The sequence below is a fragment of the Ursus arctos genome, unplaced genomic scaffold (genome assembly GCF_023065955.2).
Source record: "Ursus arctos isolate Adak ecotype North America unplaced genomic scaffold, UrsArc2.0 scaffold_32, whole genome shotgun sequence".
NCBI lineage: Eukaryota > Metazoa > Chordata > Mammalia > Carnivora > Ursidae > Ursus > Ursus arctos.
The window spans coordinates 16,116,994-16,135,334 of record NW_026623008.1 but is presented as its reverse complement, the minus strand read 5'-3'; the positions used below and the strand labels follow the sequence as shown (position 1 = coordinate 16,135,334).

General features: G+C 54.0%; 1 protein-coding gene across 10 annotated transcripts in view; it reads right to left on the bottom strand.

The window, feature by feature from the left end:
* Positions 1–559: 559 nt before the first annotated feature.
* ZBTB40 (zinc finger and BTB domain containing 40) overlaps positions 560–18,341 on the bottom strand; it is a 75,266-nt gene continuing 57,484 nt past the window's right edge. For 9 of the 10 annotated variants that reach the window (XM_026517104.4, XM_044390618.3, XM_057305153.1 and 6 more), the window contains 9 exons: positions 18,167–18,335; positions 17,392–17,856; positions 16,411–16,617; positions 12,520–12,684; positions 9,750–9,964; positions 8,400–8,562; positions 7,595–7,681; positions 6,185–6,411; positions 560–4,451 (listed from right to left, as the gene is read on the bottom strand). In XM_026517104.4, the coding sequence (XP_026372889.2) occupies positions 4,257–4,451; positions 6,185–6,411; positions 7,595–7,681; positions 8,400–8,562; positions 9,750–9,964; positions 12,520–12,684; positions 16,411–16,617; positions 17,392–17,856; positions 18,167–18,335 (1,893 nt within the window). In that variant the 3' untranslated portion in view covers positions 560–4,256. The remainder of the gene's footprint in view (positions 4,452–6,184; positions 6,412–7,594; positions 7,682–8,399; positions 8,563–9,749; positions 9,965–12,519; positions 12,685–16,410; positions 16,618–17,391; positions 17,857–18,166; positions 18,336–18,341) is intronic. The other variant, XM_057305152.1, reaches the window with a different exon arrangement.

Sequence of the window (18,341 nt, the reverse complement as noted above, 5' to 3'; positions counted from 1 at the left end):
GAGATTCAAGAGATAAATGAAAAGTGGTGGGTGTTATAAGGTCCCCCAAGGGTTCAGAGAGGGAGAGAGGGAGCAGGGGGAGGGAGAGGGAGGGAGAAGAGAAACGCAAAGGTGCAGGAATGGACACTGCTCAGCGCCTGCCATCGAGGGGAAGGGCTGACCCCCACATGAAAGACTTAGCCGACAATTACAGTCTCAACACTAAGTTCATTAAAGCCAGCCTTGGAATTCCCCGTACCATTCCATGCGGCACTGTCCCCCCTACAGATGCGAGCTGGGACGGGGCTTAGAGGGTGTCTCCCCCAAGGTCACGTGGTCTGCAAGTGGCACGGCGCAGACATACCCAGGCTGCACACCCACACTTGCTCCCCAGGAAAGAGGGCTCTCGGGAAGAGCCTCCACGACAGGACAGCATCCCTGCCCGCCGTACTGGCGCAGCCTGAAGGTACAAGAGCCTGGAGGAATCCAGGACTGTCAAGCCTGTGCCCATGTGACAGCTGGGCAGAACCAAAGAGGAAACAGGTCTCATTACAGTCTGTTTGAAACTCAGGCAGCACAATTTTTTCAAAGTACATATTTTATTTATATAGAATAGTGCAAGTTAAATGAAAATAATGGTTTGTAATCTAATTTACACAGCGTCAGGGGCTGGCTGGTTGTCCTGACAGTGGTGGAAGGTGTGGCTGGCCTTGGGAAGAGAAACAACGAATGTTTCCATGATTTGGACACAATGTGAATTAGCCCAAGGGCTAATTTTTCTCCACAGCATGATCCCAGAACACAGGCAGCTTCTCTCGTCCTCATAGGCACAGCTGTACATGCGGGAAGGTTCTGAGCTCTGGCTGTGGTTCGAGCTTTTGGCCCAAGTCCTGTGAGCCCCAAGGTTTTCCATGGCAACAAAACAATCATCAGCTTGCCTCTGATACCCTCTTCAACCCCAAATCTTACTGTTACTCTCATTTTTTCCCTACCTCCCAAGGGTCCCCAGGAAACACCGGCTGAGGCTGTTATTCTTTCTTTGGGAGAAATAATTAAAGCACCCCAGCCATTTCTCCATCACTGTCCCGCTTTCTAGCCCCAATATAAACACTCCTTACCCGCTAGAACCGTTCCACGTGAGGTGAGCAGTTTCTTCCATCCCTTGGGCAGTTCACAGATCTCAGGCACGTGAGATTTAAAGGCACAGCCTTCCCATCTCATTAATATGTCATCGGCCTGTGGTGACCGTGACATCACCTTGGGTGAGAAACTCTTAGGGCCCATCTCCTCTTTCTTCTTGATTCTGAGAGTATCCCTGACTTATGGAAACCATGAGCAGAGAAGGGGACCTTTCCCCCCATTCACCTGTCAGACTGGACCCCATTTTGTGTCTCAGCACCTGACCATCAGAGCTCTTCCCTGAGGGATGAGGCCGATGCCGGTGGTCGGTGAGAGGGGAAAGTCACAGCATTTCCGCAGAGAAGCCTTGGATCACTAGGGAAACCCAGGTTCACAGTGCAGGCCGTGGTACCTGCTGGGCTCAAGCTTTCTAAACACAAAGCTTCTGAGACGAAGAGACAAGCTTTATTACATGAACAAGTGAAGAGCTTTGCCTCTGCCCCTCTGCTGCCCCTGTGGCCAGGCGCTGCACACGTCCTTGGGACAGTCCCATCTCCCTCTGGCAACCCTGGTTCTTGAATCTCCTGTCTGTCACCTCACTTACCTGGGATGGCAAATCCTGTTCCCTAAGTGACCCCGTTATTCCCACGGAATCCGACTCCAGCTTGGAGTCTGCCTGTCCCTCCTCGCCAGCTGCTTCATGAGCTCTGGAAGCAGGAAGTCTGGGGTCCCAATGGACGTATTCAGGCAGGGGTTCCAGGAAGCCCACAGGCTCCTGCAACCACCATAAATGCCCCCAGGGTTCAGCCTGGAGGCCACCAGGGCGCACCCACGGCAATGAGGCAGGGACACCTCTGTCATAAGTCAGGGAAGGGACCACAGGGAGCACGATGACAACGTCCTCCGTGGCAGACACTCAGAAGGTCTCTCGGGCAGCCGTGGGAGGAAAGAACAAAACGGCCAAGTAGAGCCAGAGAAAGTCTTGCTACAGCAAAATGCACGCTTGGGCGTCTCTAGGGAGCGACACTGTAAGATCGCCGCCAGTGCCGCGCCATGCAGAGGTCCGCTCAGCACGAAGGCTACGTTCAGGACACGCGGGTCCTCACTTCTGACTGGGAGCAGCACAGGGTCCGCGCCTCCTGCGGGCGGCCACGCGGTGGGTGAGAGCACATCGAGCGGCAGGTCCCACCTCTCTGTGGGCTGCCAGCACAGCGAGCTGCGGGTCCCGCGGTGCTGAAGGAGACGTGTGCCCGGCCACCATCTGGGGCTCCACTGGAAACCTGAGAAAGGAGTTCTCGGTACTTGAAAGGATCTGAAACTTGGTTTAAAAACTTACAGCTTTCTTTCATCACAAGACTTTTGAAAAAGAAAAATCACTTTCCCCTACTGGCCCTTAGCAATTAAGTTTTTATTTGTTTTCCAGCTGGAGGAAATTCTGACGCCGCCGCAATCCCCCACCACCGCCGTGGGGCAGCACCCTTGCCGCTGGGCGGGGCCGCTCCGGTCCCTTTCGGAGGGTTTTATCCGGTGCCAGGGGAGATTCGGTGCCATTCTGCCACCTGCAGATCAAGCGCTCTCCAGGCCTGACAGCTCCCAGGACTGCACCACCCGAAGAAGAGCCAGCCGTGGCAGCGAGGGCTTCACGTGGAGGCCACGTCTTCAAGGTTTGAGCACCATCTTCTGGTCAGGTTTTGGCTTTTGAGGACTTGCCTTTGAAAACTTCATTTCCCCCAGAATGGGAAGATCCCTGAGCTGACAAGCTCAAGCGACTTGCAGATCAAAATGAGGACCCACCTGGAGGCCGGTGCTGGAACTCGCCACCGGTGCACAGCCAGGAGGCCACGCGGCCACGGCGGGCAGGGGCAGGGCTCTGCCTTCCGTCCCACCAGCAGCGTGAGGAGGCAGCCCGAGGCCTGACCGTGTCCCAGATTGACCCCTTGCCCCTGCTTGTACCTGGAGACATGAAATGTGCTTGGAAAGAAGGCGCGGGCTCGTCCTCTGCCAACCCGTAGCCGGGGGGTGAGCGATGAGACTGCGCAGCGCCTCTGCTGGGGGCGGAGCCGCGCGCCGTGCCAGGCAGCCCTGCCCGGGGTGTAAACACTGCACCAGCCGACTTCGACCTTCTGGCTTCGAGGAAAGGAAGATAAATGCTAGTCATTCCCTCCGAACGGCGGGAAGCTACATCCATCTAATTGCACTTCATAATGGATTCCGCAAACCATTAATTATCAGATTATATTTTAGGAACTGAAGATAAAAAAGCTTTGTGAAATTCAGACTCCAAAGGATCACTCCCCTGCAGGAACGGCCGCCGCCTGGACGAGTCGACAGCAGGCCACTCACGGGGCAGGGAGAACGTGGCGGGAGGAGGAGCCAGGGCGCCCTGGCCTGGCGCAGGATCGTTAGCCATGCCACGGGCTCCAGAGCGAGGGCCAGGCCTTCTAGGCCACGCAGATAGTCTCAGCTTTGAGGAGAACATGGAAGGCTGCGGGGACAGCCCTTGGGTACAGACCGCCCCGGAGAAGATCCTGGAAGGACAGGGATTGTCTCTGCAGTTGGATGGCCCCACACGGAGCATGTGCCGCAGAAACCCTGCAAGGCTCAGTTTGGGGAAGGGCTCACTGTACTGAGGAGGTGGGACTCGGCTTGTGTTAACATGCTGCTCCCTGTCCTCCTGCCACCAGGAGAGGGCTGAGCCACCCAAGCGGATGGGATGATGACAGAGTGAGGAAGGAGCCGGGTGTGCTCCGGTCGGGCGTCTCTGGATGGTGTGTTGGTGCTTTTCTCTCATTTCTGAATGGCCAGGAGGCCCCGGCAGCATTGGTAGCCAGTCTGTGGGCTGCACGCCCACCTCTACCTGACACTCTGCACAGTGAAGGCCACCGGCATGCAGCACCTCTCCGGGGCCCCGGTCCCCAGCTCCTATCCCACTGCTCATCACAGAGGCCACAGCAGTAGGCCCGTCCCCTGTGGAGGGCAGTAGTGTCCATGCCAAGGCCGCCAACACTGCTGGTTCTATGAGCACAAAGTGAGAGTGTTCTGGTTGGCTAGGCTAAGATGCTCGCTACTCAGGACAGCCAGGGACGAAGGGCAAACAGCAAGCCGCCGAACGTTCTCTCTGCTGCAAATGCAGGACCCTCCACGGGGTGAGCGGCCACTCACTTGGCCTCGCCACAGATCAGGGTCACGGTACCATCTAGCAAATCCTCCACGGTCACCGCCACAAGCTCAGAGCTGGTCTGAGACGTCTGCGAATCTGGCAACGTCACAAACACCTGTGACCCTCCAAGCTGCGTCTCCTCCAGAGTGATCACCTGCTCTGTCGGGGCCGCCGGCTCCGGGGTTTGGATCACCTGAAAGGGAAAGACCGTGCGGCTGCTCTGGGCAGTGTCCACAGGGAGCTCCCCAGAATTTACATGGTTTTTGGCTCATGCCGTAATGATGATATTTATGTTTTCACCTGAGGAGAGCAATTACGTGCACCTAATGGGAAGAGGCAAATCTAACACACCAGCGATGCAAAAGAGAAGGCAGGCAAACAATCTAAATAACTCCGTGAGCTAAATTGCTATAATTTAGCTCAGTGCGCCATCTCAGGGTGCCCGGACTCTGTGATTACGCACCAGCGAATACCGGCTCAGTTCCTTACACTGGGTTTTCCTGTCTCGAGGATCCCACTGCGGTGGTAAGCTCCATGTGAAAGGAAGGCTACTGAAAGTGGTTCGTCTCAGGCTTGACCATGGAAATGGAAGGATTTCTCAGAAGCCTTGGCTGGCCCATGGTGGTGTCTCTGGCCCTGAGTCAGGCGATGAGCCTTCCTTGGAGGCCACATCGCTACAGAGCTTAGGAGCAGGAATGGGTGGAGGAAATGTGACTTCTAGCAACTCCCTCATTCGGCACCCCCCAGCTGGCAGCCCTTCTCCAAAGGCCACACAGACCCTTCCAAATCTGCGTCACCTGTTCAAGATGGCTCCGGGAGACACAGTCTGTGGTAAAGCACACCCAGTTCCCGCCCCAACCTCCAAAGTTGATGCTTGGGACTGTGGGGACTCAGGACAGCTCGGTGTGCCCTGATATTTTCAAACTAGATAGCCCACAGAGGGCACAGCCACCCTGGCCCTTGAGAACTAGGTGGGAGTGGGGAGCAGAGTGCTAGGCCTGAGGGGGCAGAAGGGGGAGGCAGAGCTCAGTGCCATGTCTGTGCGGTGGGGGGTGAGAAGACGGATTATGATGTTTAATCAAAAATCATCTAGGATAGTAGTTTTCAAACTGGTTTTCCTTCTTTTTCTTTAGCAATGTAAGCGTTTTTTCTCCCCCTGCTCTTTTTCCTCAAAGGACATATTATCAAGAATCCTAATATATAAAAAAAGATCAAAGCAGAGCCATTCTGGGTGACAAGGCCGCAGGAATTTCACTGCAGTGTGCCCACCTGATTTGCTCTCTGCTTGCACAGAAGCCCGTGAGAACATGGTTCATCAAGGACCCCTCTGTGGGGCTGGACAGCAGGACGGTCCAATCAGTTAACAGTGCTGCTCCCGCCCACCACAGACAATCCACAGAAATGAGTTTCTTTTCCTTTTCTTCCCACCCACCCTCTCTGGAGAAGACAGGAAGAGGCGAGCTTCTCCCCCAGGTAAAGGTGAGGAGCCCTGACATACCCAGTATCCTGTGCCCAGCCTAGAGGAGCTATCAAAGTGTTTCAGCGGCAGGCGGTCCCAACAGAGAGCTCACCCCCCCTTCTCCAAGATTTCCCGCCGCTTCTGCCACACCCCACGGTGTTTCGCAGAAGGTGGGGAAGTGTGCGAATTAGGAGAAACCAAGGGTGTTTTGCTTTTGGAAATTCTCGTTCCAGGCCCCCTCTACCCAGGGGCCATTTGCAGGTGCTTGCCAGGAGACTAGAATGTTCTGTTCTGTTTGGTAAGAGGTCCAGAGAGACTCTTCCGCAAGGCCCTCTTGGTCATGTTCTTACTTACGGGATCCTCTGGGAGCCCCAGAAAGAAAGGCTGTATGGTGGGACAGCGCTGCCTCTAGAGAAGCCTCAGGAACCCCGTGTTCGCACCCTTGTATCTGATGGCCCCAGAATCACCTGTACCACCTGTGAGGCTGCTGCTTGGGGTTCAGAGCCCATCACCTTTGGGTGTTCAGATTCCAAGTGACTGTCGAGCTGGGCCTGGGAGGTGAAGAGCTCCCCGCAGAGCTCGCAGGGGAACGTGCTCTCTGACTGCTTGAAGTGCTCCGTGGTGACATGGTGCTGCAGCGCGCCCGGGAAGCGGAAGGTGGCCGTACAGTACAAGCACCTGAACGGCTGGGACCCTGGAAGAGGCGGGGCAGAGGGGGTGGGCTGTGGGTGGAATGACTGAGAGAAATACGAGCCAGGGGAGGGGAGAGGAAGGAGCAACCAGGATCGAGATGCAGAGGCAGAGTCGGGTTCTGTGGGACCCGAAGCTTCTACCATTTGGGGGCTCCTCTTTAGGAAAAACAAGGCAACATTGCAAATGCAGGAACAGGTCCCATGCAAGCGAGGGGCTCTGCAGCCACAATTCGTCAGCATTAGCTTCAGACCGACTATGCCTCGGCTAAAGGCCATTCCTCACGCAACTGTGGATCAGGATGCCGAGGACACCATACTTCGTTAAGTCTAAGAGGCGCACTTTAACACCTCTGACCTGGGCTCTGACAGCCGCTACGGGCCAGGCGGCAGTGGGACGTAAAATTACCAGTGACTGCGCATAGACGGAAGTCTACGGTGGCAGCACCAAGACCTGCGGAGTGCGCGTCCCTGGCTTCGAAGGCCATCCCTGAGCCAGGAGTGGTGCATGTTTTTAACTCCCAGGAACCAAATGGTTTAGGAGGGACGAGTAAGGGGTGGATGTTCGGCTACACCCCCAACGCAGCAAAGGCAGACCAGTTTGACGTCATGCTCGAGGGACCCAAACCAACGGCCTGCCTGTGCCCCGTCAGCGGGGCTGCTGGTGGCGGAGCACACGCCATGTGCGATGACACGCACCTCGACAGTCAGAAGCGAGAGCTGCTCTGAGAAGCGGGATGCTCACCATGATTTATTTCTCGTATTTTCCTTCTGATGTACACATACAAGCGTGCGTACGATCTATGCCAAATTAAGTCCAAAACAGCACTTAGAATCACCTGAAAATTCTAAGTGACAATAAAGTATACTTTAATTGACAGCAGTTTTTCTTTCTGAATGGTTCATGAAAGACTAGCATTTTAGACTTGAGGAGATAAGGCAGTAACAACAATAATCACAGGTCACGCTAGAGGGATGCCAGGCCTTATATGTTTTCTGGGTACTAATGTATTCAATTTTCAGTTACCCTATAACAAAGGAAGCACTATAATTGTCCCTGTTTTATACATGAGGAAACTGAGGCACAAGTCAGTTCAGTTACTTGGCCTGGACTGCACGTCTGTGGATGGTGGAGATGAGATGCCCCGGGGCAGTCCGGGCCAGGAGCATCTTGCAAGGGGCACTGACCTGAATGCTGGCACTTGATGTGAACCTGTAGCAATGCTGGTGTGGGAAAGAGCTCCTTACACTGGTCGCATTCATGGAACTTCATATCTGCGAAGCACACAAGGAAAGAAGTGGTTCGAACCAACCAGAGGACGGCTCCCTCAGGCTGGAGAGGAACAGGGCTGGGGAGGGTGGCGATGGCCAACACTTAGCAAGCGTCTACCAAGAGCCAGGAACCTCACAGCTATGAGCGAGCAGCACAGTCTAGTTAAAGAGCGCCAGGTCGGAGCCAGGCCGCCTGGATGGAAGTAGGGTTGCTACGAGAATATGGAATAAGGAAGCGCCCACCAATGCTTAGCACGTGCCTTGCACACAGGAGATGATGCTTCACGACTGTGGTGATTATCCCCAGACTGACCGGCAAGGTGGGTATTAACTGACTTTCTGAAGAGAAGGAAACCGGCTCAGGAAAGAGAGGTCACTTGCCAAGGTCATGCTGCCGATCAGGGCCGGAGCCGGGATTTCTGCCTGAGCCTGTCTGCCACTACAGCCGCCACCCGTCCCAGGTCCCGCAGGGTTGGTAGGAGCTTACAGTGTTCTAGGCCCCTGGGTTTGAGAACGACTGACACTCAAGCTACTGTTCACCGTTATTGACGGGCCAAGATGGCCTCATTCAGGTGTGCTGAGACAGCACACAGGCCACTGTCACAGCACACCACACTACAGCACCGTAAGCTGGGATCTTGGGCTGGAGCCCAGGATGCTGTCATAGAGCCACTCCCACTCATCAGCTCACACTCGTGGTCTCTAGGCACCCAAACGTCACCTGCATGCTCTGCCTTCACGTGCTTCTTGTGCTCAATGGTGTTGGAAAAGGTTTTGTCACAGGAACTGCACTGGAGTGACGAGAATCTGGAAGATCGATGGTTCTGAGCGGCAAACACATCAGGGTGGTGGGTCCGATTATGGTACCACAAACCAGACAATTGCTGCAAGGAATATGGCAAATCTTAAGTCTTAGAAGGTTCCGGCAAGCTGGATAGGTCCCAAGGCCCTCAGGAGACAAATGTGCTCATGGATCTAGAATCGCTCTCTTACCCATCACACTGAGCGCTCACATGAGAGGGGAGGCTGGTGTTTGTGGGATGAGGCACCTGTGTACTCACTGAGGCACCACTACAGGGCAGGGCACGGCCTGGTCCTTCAGAAACTCTCACTCCTCACAACAAGCCTATGAGGGAGGCGTCAAATCTTTCTAGTGAGGTGGCAGCTGAGGCACACAGGGGTTCAACGACTTGCCCAAGGTCATATCATTAGTAAACAGCAGGGCCAGGATTCAGACCCTGGCCTTCCAACGGGAGCATCTGAGCTGTATCTCACTGCCTCCCAGAGGCCCTGGGAGGCAGCAGAGAAGCCTCTGGAGCAGAAGCATGTGTTGTCCCTGCTCCAGCAGCAACTGTTCCCCCTTCCCGGGTTCCAGAGCAGCCCTGGAACACTCTCCCTACAGTTCCAGGCTTTCCCAGAGACCAAGTCCAGGCCTTACTCAGCTCTGTAACCCTGAGGTCACAGCACCAGGCATGGCCCAAAGTTTGCTCTCCGTGTCTGTGGAGCTGAAATTAGCGCTGTGTTTTTCTCTACTTCCAAATCTTACAGACGTCACAAGAACCATTTTTTCTCCGTAGTTTTAGAGCTGAGTTTCTCATATGTGGTTTCTTTTTAGTTCCATATGGGGTTTCACTTTAATTACATACCAAATTCTACGGTGAAAAAGCAGACCCCTTCCCTAGGAGTTTAACAACGGCAACAACCACCCAGTCATTGTGCTAAACAAGAGAAACTCCAGGCAGTGTTACACAGCCCATTGTCACTCTCACATCCCTTGACACATGGGGTCAATAGGCTCCATACAGCGTGAGTGTCCAAGGGGAAAAGCAGCATTCAGCTCACGACAGAGCTGAAATCCAAGAGAAGAGGTGTGGAAATTCTCGGCTCCAGTGAGAGCTCCCAACTGCATTACTCTGACCAGATCACCTTAGAGAATCTGAGTAATTACAAGCCGCAACCTTCACGAGCGGCAGCCGCATCGTCACATCTGGGACTCCTGGCAGATCTGAGGGAGGGCAGGCTGGGGACAGGGTAGGGGTGGGGGGGCGCTCCCAGCCGAGCGCACGGTCACCTGGTAGGCCTTGTTGCAGATCCCACAGCTGAAGGGCTTCCCTCCAACGTGGGTCACCATGTGCCGCTCCAGCATGGAGGGGGCGCTGAAGATCTTCCCACACGTGGGGCAGGGGTGGTACTCCTTGGAGTGCACCTCGTGGATGTGCTTGCGGTGATCCTGCAGAGTGGGGAAGCTCATCCTGCATTTCTTGCAGTCGTACGGATCTTCTATGTCTGGTTTCACCGCCATCCGTGAGGAGAGAGGGAGGGGAAAAACAGCACAGGCAGCCGTCAGGGAGACGCGGCCGCTGTGCACGGCTCCAGGGGCGAGACTCTGTGCACAGGTCAGGCACGGCCACAGACTCCAAGATCCAGCCGCGAGTGCGGCGATCACCTGACCACCCCCTACCTTCACCCCGGGAGGGGGGATGCCTCGGAGGCTTCTGTACGAACCACCTCGGCGGCACCAAGCAGTTCATCCCCATTCCTCACGTTACATCCTACGAGTTCAATTCCATTTAACTACTTTGCAGGGAGTACTGGCCTTGCTCTTCCCCTGCCTGCCCTGGGCATTTCTGAGTGTTCTCCTCTTCTGCAGGGACTTCCAACATACTCCCCAGAGCCTCGCTCTTTCCTTTGTTGTCAGCATATGACTGACAGGAAGAATGCTTCCTCGCTCCTCACCTTAGACTCAACAATAAAAATATTTTCAATGTTTAATGAGTGCTATATGACAGGGTACGTTTTAAGTGCCTTACAAATACGAACTCACTCTATCCTTCCAATAACCCTGTGAGTGGGATCTATCCTATTTTAGAGACTAGGAAGAGCAAGGCTTAGACAGTGCCCAGTGACACAAGTGGGAAATTGGCTGAACTGGGTGAGAGTCCCAGCTCTCACTCCCAAGGCTGTGCTCCGAGCCACCTGCTTAACTAGATATGCCAACTCCTCAGGGAGGCCTCAAAAGTAAGAACGAGCACTGATGAAGGGTACATTTGCTGTCCCTATGGCAAGAGACTTCGTTTATTTTTTCTGAAAGCAACAGAAAGCAGAATGTTTTAATAATAAAATCCTTTGCCCACAAGCCAATCTTACGTGTGCACAGAGTCCAATTAATTCCGGAATTTGGACACACGGCAGCACTTGGTGTCACTAACCAGTGTCCCTGTGGACACGAGCTCTAGAAATCTCAGTCTACACTGTCTCCGCAGGCATGGGGAAGCAGTCCTCCGTCCGCTGTGCCGTGGGCCTGTGACACAGGCAAGGAGCGGTCCAGGAGAGGCAGAGGCCGCTGGCCTGCTGCCAATGACCTTTCCCAAGACACGGAAGTCTTTGGGCTCCTCTTTGTCCTGACAACTAATTAGTCCCATCCTCCCCTTGCTCCCAGGTAATGCTACCAGGAAAAGGAGACTAGAGCTGAATGTCCTTTTAAAAGGTCGAAAGGACATCGAAATTATGGCACTCGATCCAGGCCAGGTCTCACTCACCTCCGCAGCTGCATACGGGCACTGGTGAGTGCTCTGGGGGAAGGGGCAGCACCGTACGCACGTCCTGCACCCCCAGCGCCCGGCCCCATGTCGGGACACTGGAGCCTGACCACGTCCTTTGCTGGCTGCCTGATAATATATCTGAACGTGCTGACATAAAGCCCATGTTTGTGAGCCTCTGTATTTGCTGACAGCTAGAGACGGGTGTGTGGAAAACAGGGGTGGGGAGGAAAGAGGGGAGAAGGATACACAGGGTGCACGGCATGCCAGAAAGACAGGCTCTGACGGTGACAAATGGCACAGGAGAGGGATGCTTTCATCCCCAGTAACACTATCTGGCATGTACTGTGCATTTTCTGTGTGTCAGGCAGGAAGCTTCATGCTTTATGTGGGACACCTCACTAATTCTCACAGCAATCCAAGGCGGCAGCATTCTTACTTTTCCTCATTTCCAGAAGGGGCAGAGGGGGCTTGGGAAGGTAAAGAAATCTGTTTAAGTTCTCAAGGAAGTAAATGGCAGGGTCAAGGTCCAGTTCCAGGTCCGAGGGGTGTGGGAGCCCAGCTCCTAACCCCCTGTGTCATGCTGCTCGTACTTCCACTGCAACGAGTCTGCTGGGGCAGATGGGACGTGGCCGCCAAACGCCACATGGGCCATTTCCCCAGGCTGTAATGAGGACACACAGAGTTTTCTTTGCTTTCCTGTGCGTGTGTTGAATAGAAGTGTGTTTTGTCTGTATCAGTTCTGGTAGAAGGCGAGAAGGGTGGGGGCAGACCCCACTACCTGAGCGGCTACAGGGGCACAGGGGAGGCAATGCCAGGCCGTAGGCTTTCCAGGGCCGGGGGGTTGGGGGCGTGAGCAGGGACCACTCACGATGGGAGACATTAACTCAGACAGCGTCCGGTTGCTCCCATGGGGAAGGCGGGTAGGACAACAAGATGAGTGGGGGAGGGAGGGGTGTGCAAAGAGCAGCTCAGTGGACTAATGGGAATATTCTGGTGCATCTGCGGCCTGTCTATTATGAGGCTCTCCTTCAAGCATAATTTGCCTTTGTCAGCCAAGCAGGGCCAGGTGGGCTAAAAAGGAGACAAGGAAACAGCCCGGACATTACACAATGACATGTTAAAATGGGATTTTTCTTGAAATAGGAACGAGGGACTCAGTTTTGCAGGAGAAGAGGGGAGGGGAAGGCACCAAATGGGGCCTGGCTCTGGTGGAGTGACAACTTCTGTCATGATCGTTACACACCTTCTCAGAGCCAGGCCTGGCGCCGAGCGCCTGACAGCCGCCATCTCAGTACGTACTGTGAAAGGTGTGCAAGTGGATGGACAGGCCGTTGGCTTGCCGGAAGCCCTTGCCACAGTCCCTGCAGACATATGGCTTGTCCCCGGTGTGGGTCCTCACGTGGCGGGACAGCTCAATGGACTGGGCGAACACGGCGTCACAGTACTGGCAGGCGTACATCTTCCCTGGAAACACGCATGAATTTCCTTATTAGAAACAGCACCAAACACGTACGGCACCCTGAACACAGGATCACACGGTAAGGCACGTGTTGGGGACTATAATCTGGCAGACAGCGTTAAAACCACACACAGTTAAAACCACACACACTGGGTGAGAGGTCTGGGCCCTTCTATCGGATGGCACCTCACGCACAGCTGAGGGCGCAGCGTGGCCTCCCCTGAGCAATAAGGACAGAGTTCTCATCACACAAGACCACCCACCTGTTAACCAGGCCACCCCAAGTACGGAAGAGCTCATTCCACTCCCAGGAAACAGACATATCCTCATGCCCAGAAACTCCCGGGTCTGGATCCCTCACCACATGCGCCGTGCGGAATCACGACTGCGCACAGAGGTGACAGACGGGGATTCAGAGAAGGGAAGCCTTCCGCTGCTGACTTGCTATAAAGTTACTGTAAATAATGTGGCGTCTCTTTTCTCTCACACACATAAAGAGGGTACGATGACCAGACTGCCAAAGACTATTGGGAAATAGAGGTAAAGAGCAAGGCTAGAAAACTGGCATTTGTAAGAAACCACCAGACCAGCTGAGCCTCCAGGCTCCCTTCCAGGCCAGCAGAGAAGTGGAGAAATCAGTGAGGTGCGGGTCCAGACCCCCAGATCCTAGGGCCTACTTCAGCCAGAACAATCGACGTCATTCTCATTTTTCACATGTTGGGCTTTGAAATAAGATTTTGTTAGGAAAAAAAGGGTTTCTTCAATCAAGAGTTGAAATTATTGAGAAGCCCAGGACTCAGCCCTCGGCCTTCTCCTTTATCCTCCCTTTGTAGATGACCTTATCTCAGAGCTCAGATACCATCTGTACCCTGATAGCGCTCACGGTTCTATTGCTGGCTCCCAGCTTCCCCTCGAACTGCGGACTTACACATCCAACCTCTTACTACTGTCCTTCTCCACCTGGAGGTCTCACCGGTCCCTCAGACAGAGATCCTGGGCTCCGTCCCCAGCATCCCCGTGACCTGCCACCAGCCCCCACGCACTCCAGTTTCCTCTACTGCAGTGAATGGCAGGGCCATGTACTCGGCTGCTCATGCCAGAAGCCCCACAGCCATCCCTAACTCTTCCCCTCACACCCACACGCAGCCCACCATGGGTCCTATCACTTCCGCTTCAACGCCACATCCCCAAACTTGAACGTTTGACAACCGCCCCTAGCACGCTCCAGCTGAGAGCCCCGTCACCTCCACACCAGACAACTGGCCCACCCTGCCTCCCTGTGAGCACGACTCTGGCCTTATTACAGCGGACTGTCAAGAGTGGCCAAATTAACTCCAGAAAACCTAAGTCACAACCTATTGCTTCTCTGCTCACAACTGTCCTAAGGCTTCCTGCTATAGAATAATGGCCCCCAAGGATGCCCATGTCCTAACCCCCCGAACCTTGGGAATATGTCCCCTCACATGGCAAAAGGGGCTTTACAGATATGATTAAGTTAAGGATCTTGAGATGAGAAGATTATCCTGCATTATACCAGCAGCCCAATGTGATCACAGGGTGTTTGGAAGAGGGAGGAAGGAGGGTCAAAGGAGGAGGCACGATGGAGGAAAGAGAGGTTGCAGGGGCATGGGTATGAGCCAGGGAAGGCACCTAACCTCTAGAAGCTGGAAAACAAGGAACAAGTTCTCCCCCAGACCTTCCAGAAGGAACACACTTGCCAAAACTTTGACTCTTCCCTGGTTAAAACCTCTGTGGGCCCTTTAACCTCCGAAGTGGCAAGATAACATATTTGCATTGATTTCAGCCACTGTGTGTGGCAATTCGTTACAGCAGCAATAGAAACTAGCCTACTCTGCATAAAAACCCAAGTCCTAAGAGCAGAACAAAATAAATCACCACCAACAAAAAACAAAGTCCTGACCCTGGCTTCTAAGGCCCTAGAAGACCTGGCCTCTGGTGAGCTCCCTGGCCTTCTCTCTCAGCACTCTTCCCTTGTCTACTCTGCTTTGGCTCCTTCTAGTTTCCTTGTGGTCTCTCGAACAGGTCCGGCTCCTTCCCACTTGGGGGGGGGGGTCTGCAGTCGGGATGCTCTTCTAGACCTTCTGCAGGCGCCAGCTCTCACGTCACTCAGGTTCCCACACGAGCCTCCCGTCTCCGAGGCCTTCTCTGATAAGAGTGAAACCTGCCGCTCCCCTGCTGCTTACCCTGCTTTGTTTTCCTTCCCAGCAATCCCTACTACCTGAACTTACATTACACGTTTGTTTATGGTCTCTCTTACCCGCTGGAATGTAAACTCCATGGGAACAGGGTGTGTATACTTACACTGTCCCCGGTGCCTGGAAGAGCGCTCAAGAAATTCATTCACTCAGTAAAGGTCTACTAAGGGTCTACTCCTGCTGAGCACTACTCCAGTGATGCAGCAGTGAGGGGAGGAGAGCAGCAGCTCTACCCTCACGGAGCTTGCACTCTAACAGGGGGAGACCGACAGGAAACACAAGAAATTAATGAAGTAGATAATATACCCTATGACAAGCCCTACGGAGGAAAAGGACACGGGAAATGGAGCCGGGGCTGAGATTTTACACGGGGTGGTTGGAAAAGGACTCGCGAGGAAGAGGTGTGAATGAAGACCTGAAGGAGGTGAGAGGAAGGACCAGAAAGCCTTCCAAGCAGAGCACAGGGCCTGCGGCAGGTGTCCCGTGGACTGGGGCCTTGCAAAGAGGCTGCAGTGGGGAGAACGGGGTGAGGGCGGGGGAGAGGCGTAAGAGGGGAGGTCTTAGGGGACCTGGTCACAGGGAGCCTTGCAGGCTATCGTTAGGCCTTCAGATTTGACACCAAGGGAGGTGAAGAGCCTCTGCAAAAAGGTTTTGAGCAGAGAAGTGACAGGATATGGGTTAGCAGTGAAAGGACCACTGGGGCCTGTGTCCTGCGAGCACCATCTGGGGAAAGGATGAGAGTAAGGGGACCAGTTAGGTGGCTCCTGCCATAATCCAGGTGAGATGATGGTGGGATTTTTTTTTTTTAAGATTTTATTTCTTTGAGAGAGAGAGAGAGAGAGAGAGAGCATACACAGCGGGAGAGGGAGGAGCAGACTCCCCACTGAGCAGGGAGTCTGACGTGGGGCTGGATCCCAGGACCCCGGGATCCTGACCTGAGCCAAAGGCAGACGCTTCCCTGACTGAGCCACCCAGGAGCCTGATGGTGGATTCCTCCTTACCCATAAATGTACCAAACAAGGCAGAGAGTCCCTCCAGCTCTCTGACCACGCACCTCCCCTGCTCTGACCAGACTCGAAACCCCTCCTCCATCCTTCCATCTCGCTGGGGTTACTCCCTAGTCCACCGCTGACGGCTCTGCACTCCTGAGGTCTCTACACCCGACACCCCAGGGCCCATCAGCTCACAGCAGTTTCAGCCGCTCCATAGCAGGCGCTCACCCAGGGTTTTTCTCACGCTTGAACTCCACCTCGAAGCCCAGGGAACTCCTGGCTTTCTGCCAGTTCTGTAACTGTAAGGTCACGATCCTACGTTAGCTAGTCTCTCTTCACAAACATAAGCATTTTACATGCCTGTGTATCTATCTATGTGCTCCGGTCATCGCTCTAGGCAGAGTTTGCATTGTCTTTTGGCTTTAATCCACTCGAGCTATGTCATGCCCGGCTCCAAACGGGCTTTGGGGCAGTTCACCCAGTCAAAGCTGGCAGGAAAATGAAGCGGCTCTCCACGCCTTACCTTCTGAGTGCTTCTTCTTGGTGTGGTAGGCCAGGGCAGAAGCCTGGGTAAAGGTCATGAGGCAGTGCTTGCACATGAACGGGCGGTCCCCCGTGTGAAGGCGGAGGTGGTTCTTCAGGGTAGAATTGGCTGCAAACTTGGCCCCACACTCTTCACAGGAGAAAGGCTTCTCGTCGAAGTGCTCGGTCAGTTTGTGGTACTGCATGCCTGGGGACGCCATGCCAGAGACCAGAGGGACACAGGTAATCAACGTGGGGAACCCAGCATGAGGACACGTAACAGCACTGTCTGAGGCCAGGCCCCAGGGGAAGCGCAGCCTGAAGCACAGGACAGCCGGCCGCGCTCACTCAGCCCTCACTCAGCCGTGCTCATCCGCCTACCGCCCAGCACTCCGAAAGTCACCTCGCTCCCGCTCCTGTTTGCGTCAGGCACGAAGTGTTCTGGGTTCATCTTTCCCATCCCCCCTCTCTCTTAAATAGGACCTACCACCCAGAAACAGTGAAACAAAACTCACTTTTATATTTCATTAGGTTTATCCAACATCTGGGGAAGGGTAAACAATTTTGACTACACATCCCAGGGTTTCTGTGACTTGTTTATTATCAAGAAACAAGGGATATGTGGGAACCTAAGAGTCGGGTGTTAAATAGCTGGTTATTATTATGAGTAATAGTAGCCACAATTTACTCACTCCATTGAAGGCAGGTAGGTGTTTAACTATATTATCTTAAATCTTTACAACAATTCAAAAAAGCGGGTGGTGTCAGGGTGCCTATTTAACAGAGGGGGAAATTCAAGCTTGGAGAGCTGATTCCACAGCTCGTGCTTTTCTCAAGACATTACCCTGTCTCTGTCGGCGCCTGCTGTCTCCCAGGCCCATTCGCAGCCCCTACTGCACACAACTAGAGGCAAGGCCTAGAATCCACGCTACAATATCTAGAATCCTCACCCTCTGAAATGACTTCGCCTTCCTTAAAGTACCTGAGGCATGGGCGAATTCTCTTCCACAGAGGTCACACGTCACTGGCAGCCTCTTCTTCTTCTTCTTTGGGACATCAGACTCTCCTCCGGCACCATGGGCCTCCAGCTGATGTTTCTCCAGCTCCTTCTTAGAATCCTTGGTCTCGCTGCACTCCTTACACTGCACCTGTTTGCTCTTGGCCACCCGGCAGCGCTTCACGTGCACCTTTAGACGGCAGTAGAAATGGAAGCTTTTGTCGCAGGCCTTGCAGACGAAGCTCTTCTTGGCAGAGTCGGGGGAGGCAGACGTGTCTTTCTCTTGTTCTGGCAAGGAACCGGTCTCTCCTTGACTGCTCGGTCTCCCAGACTGGCAGCCTTCCTCCGCCAGCTCGGCTACCTTCTCATCTGTTCTGTCGTTGGCTTCCCAGTGAAATTTAGTGCTCACCTTCCATCTTTCCTTCCCTCCACTTTCCTGAGTAAGGAAGCCTGCAGACGAGAGAACTCTCATGGCTCTGGAGATTCGGCGTTTCTACTTTGCTTCCTAACTTCTCTTAGAGAAGGCTGCAGACTATGTGGGACCCTCTAAAACTCTGGAGTAACACTGCTGTCACCTTTACTTTCCGCTACAAGTCCGTAGCAGCATTTTCAGCCATGCCTGTGACTTGTCTAGGAACCGAGAGCATAGCAAAGTAGTGAGGCGGCAACGGACAAACCCTTGTAAGAACTGCTGCCTCTTCTCTCCAATATGGACACAACCTGCAGGCCTAACGGGACCCCCACCCGCTCTGCTCCTTACCAGTGTATGCTAACTCATGCATGACCGGCTGCAGGCCTGGGAAAGATCTGTGGACGCTGCACAGGAAGTGACATATCTCAATGGCCGAGACAGATTTTTCCATGGCTCTGCTCAGCACTGCTTTCAGCGAAGCTTCAGGGCTGGCTGTCTCAGAGGAAATGCTCAGAATCTAAAT